Source organism: Pomacea canaliculata, linkage group LG12, assembly GCF_003073045.1.
Source record: "Pomacea canaliculata isolate SZHN2017 linkage group LG12, ASM307304v1, whole genome shotgun sequence".
Lineage (NCBI taxonomy): Eukaryota > Metazoa > Mollusca > Gastropoda > Architaenioglossa > Ampullariidae > Pomacea > Pomacea canaliculata.
In genome coordinates, this window is record NC_037601.1 from 7,111,041 (window position 1) to 7,124,641 (window position 13,601).

Sequence of the window (13,601 nt, forward strand, 5' to 3'; positions counted from 1 at the left end):
TTTCTGCACAGATGGGTCTTGTTATTGTTTCTCATGCTGCGTACGTCTAGTTTTTGGTCCACGTGTAACAAGATCTTGACTTCTCTTTGGAATGTCTGCTCCATTACGTCTCTCTAGAGCTACTTTCGCTTGGCGGAGTTTTAGTCAACGTTGCGAGAAAAATACACGCTTCTACAAATCACTTTCTCCTTAATTATTTTCCTGATTAAAAATACCAAGTGTAGAAAAAATCTGAAATTCAGTGCATAATTCATTAATAATAATAATAATAATAATAATAATAATAATAATAAGAAGAAGAAGAAGAAGAAGAAGAAGAAGAAGTTTATATAGCGCTTGATAACCAAAAGACTCAATATGCTTTACAAAAGAAAGGTAAATACAAAGATAGACACAACATTTCCTAAAACACACATACAGACGCAGACACTCCGAGTGGATAAAGATCGGAGTGGATGGACTGACAGAAACCACGCAGCAGTAAGTGCACTCGACGGATACAACATTTGCATCACCAACAGAGAACATGTAGCTGCAGAAAAGAGATCAAACATTTAAATTTATTCTGACACAGATCCAAAAGTAAAGAAGCGGCAAGACACAGTAGAGACCGTTAAACAACAAACTAGTCCTTAATAAAAATAAAATAAAATAAAAATGTTGCGAGGTGCAGGCACAGAGAGACAACCCAGAAGATAACAAGGGATGTAACAGAAGCCAACAGTAAACACAGAGCATGACGAAGTCTACCGGCGGGGGAAAAAAATGGAGACTAGTCACCGTCTAACCGACGAGGACAAAATTAACATAAAAAAAAACATTATGTCATGTCACACGATGACATCATCTTTGGCTTCATTAGGATTCTGAAAGCTCTTGACCAAAAAATTCCATTTTCTCATTTGAGTGAGAACGTTGATTTCTGGCGACGTAGTGAAAATGGTATAAAAACAAAAATAAAAGTTGTTTACATCGGCTCTGTCGTAAGAACCAATCATTGCTTCAGTTTGCGTCACGTGTCCTCCCGACAAGCCCCAGGCGACTTTTAGTGACAGGAGAGTCATCCTCAGTTTTGTTCTGTCCTCGCCTGACGGTAATGGCTTACAAAAAAAATTAAAGTCAAATTGAAAAACCCAAAAATACGAATGATGACGAGGCTAGCCTCACTTTACTGTCCCAACTGCCTCATCCCAGAAACCAGTCCACGGGGCATGCGCAAAGGATCGAGTTGGGAAGGAGGCTCACTTCCGTCTGTCGTTGGCGATCCGCTTACCTCCCTTTCCGTGAGGTTTCGTCACTCACAGTCGCGGCTTCCTCACGTGAATGCTAATGTCCCCTGTCTTGATGACATCACGTTCGCCTTGTCTAACGCTTGGGATTTTGTTGACAGTTTGGTGTCAGCAGGTGTGTTCTGCATGTAGATTCCCACCTGTAGGGTAGACTGCATCATAAACAGGTGTGACACGTAGGAGGCACACACACACACGGGGTTAGAGGTCAGGGTGCTCAGAGGTACCCAGAGCTTCTTTTACTTTGCACTTTTCTGAGTCACCAATAAGGACTGACAACGGAAGGAAAGACTGCTGGAGTGAATTTTTCTCGTCTGCTAAATTACATCTTCAGCGGGGTTCTTTTCTCACCTGTTTGGCTCGAGAGAAATTGTTTGTTATTGAGACAACATCAAACAACTAGAGGCATTTGCATCTTTTTGATTGATTGATTGACTGATTTATTGAAATCGAATACCGAATGCTTCTCACTTCTTCAGGAAAGCTTCGCATTCGTATGATACACATGGCTGACCCGAGTGTGCCACGTCGCTTCGTTAGTTCACTGCGCATGCGTGGAGTGAGTTGGGTGAGGACTGGAGGGGCTTACCTAGATAAAATTTGTACCTGGTCTGATAAGCGACTCGTCCTGTGTGTGGTTGGTGTGGCTTCTGCAAACTATTTTAAGCACAAGGCCGATAAATAAATGCCATCGAAAATGACACTCATGATCTCAAGTATAGGTTATGTCTTCTGCTGCCTTCCACACAACGACGACAGAGACATTGTGATGAATGAGAACAGAAAAATGGGTTATCTTTTACAGAGACGACTTTCTTTCGTCTGCATGCATTTAGGACAACACGCTTCTCTGAAGGACTACTTTGCTTCGTTTCCTGCCATTCCCCCTACCATTCCCCTATTCTTGGCGTTTCCAGGTTTTAGGACGGGGTAAAGGGCAAAGGCTGTCCACAGGGTCAAGACTATCGTCATCGTGAAGAACTGTGGTCTGTGCACGTCGTTGTGATTTGTGAACAAGCTGGTGCCAGAAATTTACAAAGTTTTGATTGTCTCTGGCTGCCTAGCTACTTGGTTATTTCTCTAAAATTCATCGTCCGCGTTTTCAATAAAGCACCTGTTCCTTTGCCCCTCCCTGTGTGTTTAGTTTATTATCTGTAGCGGATCCCTCCTCTCTGTCATTTTCTCTTAGGATCGAACTTGTGAGAGTATTAAGAGTCGGTGCTGTTGCAATAGCTTGGTCGGCATCTAAACAAACTTTGCATCGACTCTAATGTCAAAGGTGGCGGGGGAATAATTTGCAAGGGGAAGGAGAGGAGCTGTCATAGAGCGTCCTTTGTTTGCATGTTGCGACATGTTTACGAAGATTCTTCTAGAAAAAAAAAGATCTTAGCGTTTTATGAACGTTAGACCACTCACAACCCACAGTCCTGTCTTCCCACGACCTCCTTCCCTTCTTGTTTGTCCCACCCCATCCCCAACAACAGTTTGATTCATCAGAAGGGACCGTCCCCTCCTCTACAGATGGTCCAAACGTCGTCGGTTGTATCTGGTCTCACGTTCATCAGATGTTGGCGTCTTGCTGCAATTTAGGGCTTAGTGCTGGTTAAAAAGATAAAGGAACAGATTTCGTTCCTTGCAGCCGCAGCTGACGTGATTCTGTTTGAAAAGCACGTTCATCCTCGCCCCTGTCAACATGGCGTGCAGATGACTAGGTCGTGCGAAGATTCTCATTGACGGTTTCATTTCATCAACAGGTAAAACAAACTTTGAACCCAGACTAGGGCAGCCATCGTCGTGACACGGGAGAGTTTGAGGTATGCGAGGTGTAGGCAAGACGGGTACGGGTAGTGTGATGTCATCCTCTATAAGTAGGCGAATGCAATAAAATATAAAATGCAATCACAAAAAGAGAAAATTGCACTAAAAATGTGCACATGATCCGCAAAAGCTGCTGAAACTGGCAAACACATCAAGGAGATAGAAAATGTCTTTCTTCTGCTGCTTTTACGTGCTTTCCTCTCTTTCATCTGGCATCGCCGTAGCCCTTGTTTGCGAATATTTAAAATTAGCCCGTTCTTTTTTTTTTTTTTTTTTATATCTACAGCTAAATGCATCTCCCCCTTTTTTCACTTCGGCTATCGCTTTTGTAAACAAATGAAACCCTCCTTGCATCGGCGCGTTTTGAAATCGTTCTTATATTATTTCATTAAAAATCAGGAAGTCGGGCGCTGAGGCAGGTAAACAGAGACTGACCCACGTGACCCCGACCTGACTCGGGGAAAACAACAAACGAAAGTAAGCGAGGGCTGTTACGTGAGGGGTTCGACGGTCCAAGAGGGTCGAAGGTCGCGTTGGGAGACGCGATGGCCAAGAGACTCTCGACTCGTCGCTGACTGACGACGAATGTTTGACGACTGACCTAACGTGCGGCCATCATGGTCTCCAGGGGGGAGACGACTCGCAGCACTTGGAAGTGGTGTTGGAAGTTGACAGGAGGCATTCAAACACACGACATAGAGCTTGTGGGGGGATTTGCTTGAAGTGAGATTACGAGGGGGGCCTCTCGTGCTCAAGGACCGATCATGAGTCGTCGGTTATCGTGCCAGGAGCGGTCCTCTACAGGTGGTCGGCAACGGAGGCGATTGAAGTTGTCCGCTCGAAGAAGACTGAGGCGCTTGACTTGAAGCCAACAGCTTCTCTTGAACTTATATACCTTCAAACTCTGTTCTGTCACTGCTCATCTAACTGACCGAATACGTATATAAAACATATATAAAATTAAATAAAGTAAGCCCATTTCTATCCTTATGATATCAGCGCCATTGCCGTGTTACATGTCAGCTGGCTAATAAAGGTAAAAGTTTTCTTTTGAACTTTGAGGCCCTGCCCCACCTCATCATTGCCATCATGTCAGCTGCCCCAACCTCCTCACTATTCCTCCGTGTAGAGAGTTCCTTCTTTTCACCTGTCCGCCTGCTAGTCGCTTGTGTTGCTGGTGGACTTGCAGTGAAGACGGCAACAACTCCAACCCTTCCAACTGTCTTCCTCTTCTGACATCGCACGCAAACAGCCTTTCACCTTGGAGCACCGATGCCCTTGCAGTATTCAAATAAGTTTTTCATTCCTTACCCTTGCTGTGAGCAACTACACACATCCTTCTTGATGAGACCCTGGTAAGGTGGAGGTCATTGGAAATGACTGACAGGATGTGTTTCGTGCTGGTGACGCTGAAAATAGACGTTTAAGGCCGTTTTTAACTGGACTAATATGGACGAACCTTTGAGCAAGTTTGGCAAAGTTTTCACGTGATGTCCGGTTCAGAAGAGTCATTAGACCAAGGCGACTGAATCGTAGTCGCAAGTTCATGAGTTGCCTTAAACTTGTAAATACAATCTTATCCAAAATACATTGCCACATCATCACATTCCCACACACATCCTCCAGAACGGTGACCATCCACGTGACCAGACTGTCAACTATTTTACAGTATGAAGCTCGTTTAGAATAAATTGCACATGAGTCATATTTGTTTCTGCGCATTGTTTTTCGTGTAGAAAGTCCTTACTTAATCCTAAAGGTGAAATGAACTTTAGGCAAATGCATTTTTATATCTCTCCCCTTCCTCTCTCTCTCTCGCTGTCTCGAAGGAAAGTTTGCCTTATAATAAAATCCGTTTTTTTGAATCTTACCATGAAATCCTTCAGACGGAGGGATGTGTGTCTGTTTTATCACATTCACTCGCTGGTGTATTACTGCCTTTATGCTTTATAAATTACTTATTTCACGCCTTTTTTATTCCATTTACCGACAGATTTTAGAGTAGCAATATCGAAGCAATTATTCTTCTGAATAGCAACCCATCGCATAATGAGACATAAACACTCTCTCATAATTACACACTTCGTCGCTTAAATCCTGTATTTCTTAAGCTTCAACCCAGTTTTTTTCTTTCTTTATCTGTTTATCTTGTTTTTGTTTTTTTTTGTTTTTTTTTGTTTTTTTTTGTTTTTGTTTTGTTTTTTTTTTTTTTTTTTTTGTTTAGTTTTGCTTTTGGGTGTTTTTTAAGATAGGCAGGTTTTTTTTATTTTCGTGATAAACAGTCGACATGAAGAAATATTTTTTGCTGGCGATGTTAACTTTATTCTCCATCTTAAGTTTACTCGCTTGCGGTGCTGTGTGTTTTATGCGTTTTTGTCTTTGTCGTTTTGCCAGTCGACAGGTTTTACTGTCGTGTTAGTGCGGCCCGTCCAGTCGCCCTGGCTACTGCCTCCCCCCACACATCCCGTTCTGCATCACAGCCCACCTTCACGGTGTCTCCGTCAGCGATATTTTCATAATGAGATGCGCTGGGTTTTATTACGGGTGTAGTCATAGTCTGGCGGTTAGGACACGACTGACGATGTGTCTGGCAGGATGTTGGTCAGGTTCTAGCGCGTACTCCGGTCGCTTAGCACGTTGAAGGAGAGATAATCGTCAGGAATAATAGGCCTACTGTGATTTATGATATCCCCTCCCTCCTCAATATCGTCGTACATATCTATTGCCCCTCACGTATCATCCCCACACCCATTCCTTTCACCCACCACATCAAATCACTTTCCCTGCCTCTCTCATCTTCTTTTCATATCTTTCTTTGCCCCCCTCCCCACATAATCTCCTCTTTCTCTCTCCTGTCATATCTCTGTCCCCCACATCTTCCTCAATCTCAGTCCCACCATTCTTCATCCCCTCTTCACCGCCACTTTTTTTTTTTAATAGTGTCTCCGTCTGTCTCTCTCTCTAAAGCTGGAGGCACGACCCTGCCCCCCGCTGTCTTATGGTCTGCGATCTTTCCTTCTGTCCTACGGACACTGAGTATAAGATGAACTGCTGATGCTGGCTTTTCGTGCCACGTGACTCAGCCACTGTCGTCATGGATGTGAGGATGACACCACAGCGATCAGTCGTCGTGGATACATGGATGTTAGCCTTAGGGATCTGGCGGTGTGGGTCTGTGGATGATGGGGTAACGGTCGGTCGTTGACGATGTCGGAATGTTAGTGTAACCGTCTGTGGTTGAATATGTAGGTGTTAGAATAAAACTCAGCAGAGATATCACAGGCAGTCTTTACTCGTTGTCTGAGGGGTTGGGTTTTTTTTTTTTTTTTCTTTCTTGAAGCCTCTGGCTAAATATAGTTGTTGAGCGACGAGCTAAGAAATAACATATATATATAATGAACTGACGTTTTCCTGTACCCGTGGGGCAAACGCACCCGATTCTGCCTGCACCTGTGTGTACCCGTATGTGTGAGAGAGAGTGCGCGCACGTGATCTAGTGATGAGAGGGGACTAACAATTGAGAGAAGAAGGAGTGGACTTGAGAGGAAAGACGTGACAAAAAGAATAAAGGAGAACACTGGTCTTACTGGCTATGAATCCTCTGCTAAGCAGAAAATGTACTCACTGAGTAGAGAATGAAAGAACGGAGTACTACAGTGTGTGAATATGCAAGTGGAATTTTTTTTTTAGTGGAATAAAGCACGGGCGTGTTTTAGATTTCTGTTGGATAGTTTGTCATGTATTCAGGAACAAAGAAGGGAGACAGGTGAGATGAGAAGGTAGCATACCATACTGAGGAGAAACTAATGTCACCCTTAGGTCATAGGGCCTTGATGTTAAGCCACTGTGGGATGTTTATCGTCGAGTTTCTTTTCTTTTCTTTTCTTTTTTTTTTTTTTTTTTTTTTTTTGCCTGAACGACTCTTATCAAAACATTTGTGTAGATGTGCATACCCACGGGAGCTCTCTACAATGAAACGACACTGAGCAAGAGGAAAAGGAGAGTGACAGACGGACAGACAGATAAGGGTATCAGCAGAAAAAAAAAAACCACGGACAAACCAAGACTGCATGTAGACGGAAAAACAGAAGGAAGGTGAATTAAAAAGGAAAGAGGGCTGTGACAGGATACCTGGTGTTGAGTCCACTTCGTGTCAAAGCAACATGTTACACGCCACACACACTGCACTTTGCCACGTGTACGCAGCATCCTGTTGACTTGCTTGTTTACCTTGGCCAGACGCAGGTAGGGTGTAAAGACCGAGACGAAGGAGAGAGAGAGTAGGTTAGGCAAAGAGTTGGCAAAGATGGGAGAGACGAGAGCAGGGAGCGACAAAGACCTGGACGAGAAAGAGAAATAACGAGACACCGGATGTTGCGGTGACAGAAAGCGAAAAGTCGTCGTCGCCTGCTTGGTGGGTTCTGGACCATTACTCGCCTGAGTGACTGTCCACCTGACGACAGCCCACACCAGGAAGATGAAGCAGCTTGACTTTGATGGTGAGCTGACGCTTTCGTGGCCCAGACAGAAACCCATTAAAGTCGATCGCATCAGCCGGTCTGCCGTCGTTGGCTATGGTGCCCCGAGGGCTTCGTCGTCGTGGCAGTCGTGGTGGTGGTGGTAGTGGTCGGGGTAGGTAGGGGTGTGTGGTTGCAGGGTGGGTGAAGGGAAATTGCTAACGTGAGGGGTTTCTTGAACGAACTAAGAGGCAATCCACAGCAAAGTTCACCATGCTGTGTCCTTTGAAGAAACTTGCTCGGGTTCCCAATTTTGTTCATGCTTGGCTGTCAGATCAAAAGTAGGTGACTACTCACATGTTATGCTTGGGCTACTAATACTTTTGACATGACAGTATGCTACAGGTAACCACACAATCTCACAGAAAGGTAAGCTGGAGAGTTCAGGTCAGAATACCTTGACCATACTGTACACCTAAAGACCCTCAGTACAATGTGGTCGACTTCTCTACACCACAGTCAGTTGTAACAGCAGACAAACAGGTCCATGAAAAAAAAAAAAACCCACAAAGGAATTATGAAGTGCCCCAACAAAAGGTATTCCCACCAACAAGAAAGGTTTATGTCCGTCTGTCGAATACATAAAGTGTGGTTGCCGGCGGTGTATGGCGACACAATATGCCACCAACAATGTGTTTGTCGATGAGAAATGTGGTCGTGTTCTTGATAAGTCTTCGAACCTTGGGGGTAAGGGACGCTAGGGCACCCGTTGAATGAAGGGTGGTTGACTCCGATCAAAAGACCTTTGTGGTGGCCTCTTGTCACCCGTCGGTACGACTGTCGATGGCGTCTGAGTGGGTGGAAGTGTAAAGTGAGAAGCACCTTCTGGTGGCATTGCCCCGTCGTTACAGGTGCTGGTGGCCCTGTCAAGGCATGAAGGCAGCGGTGTCGGGGGATTACAACCTCAACCTTGCGCCATGCTCTTCGTGGTTCATTTTCCGTGCGTTCCTTTCTCTTTTCTTCTGGTGACTTATTGGCTAAGGTCACGTGATGCAACACTAGCCAGCGAGTCTTACCAAATCTGATTTCGTTTTGCGCATGATCAACTTCTGTTTTAAAGACGACTGATGTGAAACTACTTGACAGACCCTCCTGGTTCTACCTGAAGATTGCTAGCCGCCGTTGGGGAATTCGTGAGTCGATGTTCTCAGTATTTGGGTTGTCCTGTAGTTTGGTAGTGTATAAACTGTTAACGTTGAGTGATTTTTGTTTATATTGGACTGTTTCCGTTCTGTACTACTACCACTACTACTACTATTACTACTACTACTACTAATAATAATAATAATTTACATAACTCTTTTCCAAACTAACACCAACAAAGGAGTCCTTTAGGCTCCTTTGCATGTGACGTCAGTTGTGTACCTTGACCAGCTCGTAGACCTGGGACTTGATGAGGACCAGAGCGCGGAGTACGGAGTGAGGCGCTCACAGGACATGGTGTCCATCGCCCGCAGACTCATCAACGATGGTGAGTAGTACTTCATTTTGTATCACTCGGTGGCTTAAAAAAAACAACCCTTTCATTTCCCTTTCACTCACTCATTCACTCACATGCTACACTCTACTGAGTTACACTAATTATCATCGTCAAACTGTTGCGAAGACCGTTCTGTGAGGTCACAATGGTGTTAAAACGTTCTTCCCAAAAATGTAACAACGGTAAACGAAAAGCAGACCTGTCTATCTTTCTTGAGATCCGATGAAAAAAATAACGAAATAACTGGTAAAGTTTGGAGACGGATGATGATGATGATGATGATGAAAAAGGAGCAAGACAAGAAGACGAAACAGTATCTCTGAGGTCTTGTTAACCCTGGTGAGCACCAAAGAACCCGTTGGTGCAGACACTTGGGGCTGGGAGGCAGGCGGCATGGAGTAGGGATGTTTGCTCGAGGGAAAGAGCAGGACTTCGCACTCAAATATTTGTCCTTCGCTCGCTCTCGTGTGCCGTAATGACACCGTTTGTTTTTCCTCCCTCTGCTGAGCTCTGGGCGCAGTTGATGTCAGGGTTCATTTGACTAGTACCAGGTAGGTTCGGAAACCAAGAATCTTTCAGAAATAGGAAGAAAATCCTCTCAAATGTGGTCCGAGTGCACCTGGACGTTGCTGTGAGGATGAATATATGTTCTGTGTCTCAGTTCTTACTGCTGGAAGTTACGCACACGCATGCGCGCGCACGAACACACACAAGCACACCACGGAGCTCGTCTGTAGTTATTAAAAGATTTTAAATCAAACAAAACTAATGACCGCGACATCGGGTTGGCATCGTCTTTCTGAAGTCAAACGAGTGTGTATTCCAATCACGACTTTCTCGAGCTTTTATGCCTGAAGCCATTTGAAAAAACAGAAAAACTATCTTTTCTCCTTCTTGTGTATGCTTTGATCAAAGACTGTGGCTATTAATAACACAACATTAATCTTTTTCATCCATCTCCTTGCGTTCTCGTGTGTCCTCAAGGCAAACCTTTACTGGCTTCCATTTTGACAAACAGGAAGCGTTCACTACGCATGCGCTAAATATTTACCGAAATAGTATTATGAATATTATTTAATGGTAAAAGGAAGTTAAATGGAATAGTGAGCTTAAATAATAGATACTGAAGTTCTGAATTATGTCCGATCAAAATTTCTGGTTGAAAATGATTCGTTTACTTTCAGTTTCTTAAAAACGTAACTTCGGTCCGATTGACAAAGGTCACCATGTCTGAGTATTCCTTTGCGAAATAAAACAAAGAGTAATGTGTGACATTAGCAGATCCATTAGACAAGTAAAAATGTCGAGCGTTGCAGCGGCGCCAGGCTACTGTTTGTAACATTATCCTCTGTCACACCAGTCATCTCCAGTTTGCTCATTTATCATCCACGTGCTCCCGTTGGAAATGTCACGACACGAAGTCCAAGCCCAACATATTTTGACACCTCCGCCACCCCAACCCTCACTGAGAAGACTTGACAGTTAATTATTATCTCGATGGACTAATGAGTTACTCAACAACAAAACTTATGTTTTAGAATTGATTGTCAATCAAAGAATCCGACATTTTGAGCACCTTTGACTTGCTTTGCCCTTTAAAGTCCATAACCACGTGGTTGCCTTGTCCCTCGAACAATTAACAGACCGCGACTCCAATATAAGTCTGTCGTGCAGACATTTTTTTTTTTAATTAAAGGGTACACGATTTCATCGGATATTCTTATCAGAGAGTCTCCAGACGGACATCTGGCGTTTGGTCTGCCGCCCTCCCCTGTCGCCATTGATTAAAGGAACACCTTATTTAACGGCTGTCAGCAGCTCCACGTGATACCGTTAATCTCTCCTTGCTATCGTGTCGGCCGCCAGATTCGATCGCACGCACCTCAGTGTCGTCAGTGTTGTCAGTGTTGGCAGTGTTGTCAGTCATCTGTATTCTTATTAGGTGTGAAGGAGAGGGAGGGGGAGTTGCAGGCGCAAAACTCTTTTTTAATGGAGAACTTAATTCTCAGTGTCTGGTTATATACGTGTAGTTCATACTGTGTCTGTATTGTATCTAATTTCTTGTTATTGTCAGAAATTGGATATTCTGTACGAGATTGTAATTCTGCGAGACTCGGACGCAGGCTCACCACGACAAATGTTCCCCACGACGCTTGACAAACATTTCCCCAAGTCGTCACGTGACGCTCGGCAAACAGTTGGCGCAGGACATGTCATGTTGTCATGTCTTCTCCTTCACTGTCAGCAGCACACAGGACAGAAGTCTGTAGGGAGCAGCACCACAATTCACAACTCTTAGAACTTAAAAAAAAAAACTACTCGGTATTTTTAATTGTCAGTTTAAATTGAAAAGAATCGTTGATGTTTATTTATGAGGGATCATTAACTTGCTGAATGGGACAGTGCCAAGGCAGGTAGTTACCGTACGTACAGTGTACTGTCAGGATTGTATACAGGCACGAGCTGTTGAGTTCATAGAAAATTGTGGTGTCGAAATGTACGGACAAAAGGAGTTGAATGAAAACTGTGATGCTCGCTCCACTGCATTTTTTGTAACAGTACCCGGGTGGGCTATGGCACAACATGTAGAAACAAATTATTTGGTGCTTTGACATTGTGGTTATAAGCAAATAGATTTGTCGATGAACAATTTTATTTCTTTCTTATTTATGTCTTTTTTTCGTTCGCTTGCACTCTCTTCTTTCATTTCTGATCATCTTAATATCTTCCACAGTATATTCTATGGAAGCGTTTTTGACCTACGGTCGACACCACGAGGTCATCAGTTCGTGAAGAATGTTTATGGTCTCCTTGAGAGTGGATAACAAAATCTGCAACTCTCCTCCCCCCTACCGTCAACGAGATTCCTTTAAAACACTATTCATCATGCACAGAACCTTAATTTCGAAATGAGCCTCCCACCTTTGGCTCGAATCGTGCCCCTAGCCCCTCTCCTGCTGGGGTTCAAGTGATACAGCGTGTTACAACTTGTGTGGGATAACAATACCACTTCAGTCCTTACAAAAAAAAGTCTTTTCAGTAAGTTTGCAGTTAACCCTAACCTGATTCCACCGAGGGAACGGGATAGGTGATCCGAAAGGGGAGGTGGTGGGCGACAGGGTAGGGAGGGTGTGATCATGTCCTGGTCGAGCCACAACGTTCTGATGAACCTTCTGGCGATCGTGAGCCAACACTCCGGGACCAACGGTTCGGATGTCGCACGTTCGCCACCCGTTTGGCCTGAAAGAAACTCTACCCCCGTGGCACGTGGCTGCTGGAGGCCAGAGTAACGCCTTTGACACCAGTAGCAGACAGAAGAAAGAGCGAGCGACGAAGGGTAGTAAATTAAATCTTTATTCAACAATGTTTTGTCAGGAGGGGTTCCGAGATAGGCATGCCTCTACGTGTCGCCAACATGATTTTATTTTTAATTATAAAAAAAAAAGAGACAGAATCGTTGATGCGTTGATGAAAGGCGTGACCGTTGCTACAATATTATCCAGCACAAGGACATTAACATTGTTTTTGTTTTGTTTTAACTTGACGTCTGCGCTGTGTAAAGTTTCTGAGGATTTATGATGGCAGAACGAAATGGGACTTGCTGAGGATAAGTTTCAGAAGACACTGAAGCAGATTTTTTAAGAGGTTAAAGTGCACGTGGAGTGTAGACGCTTGTCTACTGACTTTGTCGTACCTGTGCACTGGCATGTCGTCTGCACTCACCTGACACAGTGACGTCATACACTTCACTGGATAGTTACTGAGACAACATGTTTGTAAAAAAGTTTATTTGTTTACTTCCCACATCTACAGTACTCCAGCTTGCGACGGGTTAGCTGACAGAGGTCATGTGTTGTTGCAGGTCACGTGTTCGGGGAATCAGAAGTTGTCAACGAACGATTAGAAAGCGGCATTTGGTAAGCATTTTCTTTCTTCATTCCTTCTTGATTATTCTCTAAACCCTTTTAACTAATCTTCTTCCAATCTGCTTTCTGTTACTAACTTTATACAATTTTTTTTAAATTTCAAACGTTATTTCGAGAGCCGTGAAAAGGTGGAGAGAAGTAGAGGAGCTGATGGCAATGGTCGCCGTCTTCACGATCCCCGCTTCATGCATATCTTCGTGTCATTGTCTCGAGCCTCCTTTAACAGGCCAGGCCTTGTTGTATTGCCAAGAGTCTATTTATGAGAGACACTGTCATCTTGTTCTTGACCTTTGGCAGCACAAAGGACGAGTACGTGGATGACAACACGGTGGTGCGAGCTCGTGGGTTGCCATGGCAGTCCTCCGACCAGGACATCGCTCGCTTCTTCAGAGGACTTAACATCGCCAAGTAAGTGTTTAATTAAAATTACAGGATACTGCACACGACTTTATACTCTCTGTAATGGCCAGTCATCATTGTATATTACAAATGTTACTCAGGCTGTATGGCATTGTTGTTTCTTATTCTTGATCATATTTCAGTGCGTACACTTACACCCATTTAAAATTTA

At 44.0% G+C, this 13,601-nt stretch overlaps 1 protein-coding gene across 5 annotated transcripts in view; it reads left to right on the top strand.

Annotated features, from left to right (window-relative positions):
* The window catches only part of LOC112576623 (epithelial splicing regulatory protein 1-like), a 42,969-nt gene that overhangs the window by 14,616 nt on the left and 14,752 nt on the right, over positions 1 to 13,601 (top strand). For all 5 annotated transcript variants that reach the window (XM_025259216.1, XM_025259218.1, XM_025259215.1 and 2 more), the window contains 3 exons: positions 9,006 to 9,095; positions 12,967 to 13,021; positions 13,328 to 13,438. In XM_025259216.1, coding sequence (XP_025115001.1) covers positions 9,006 to 9,095; positions 12,967 to 13,021; positions 13,328 to 13,438 — 256 coding nt within the window. The remainder of the gene's footprint in view (positions 1 to 9,005; positions 9,096 to 12,966; positions 13,022 to 13,327; positions 13,439 to 13,601) is intronic.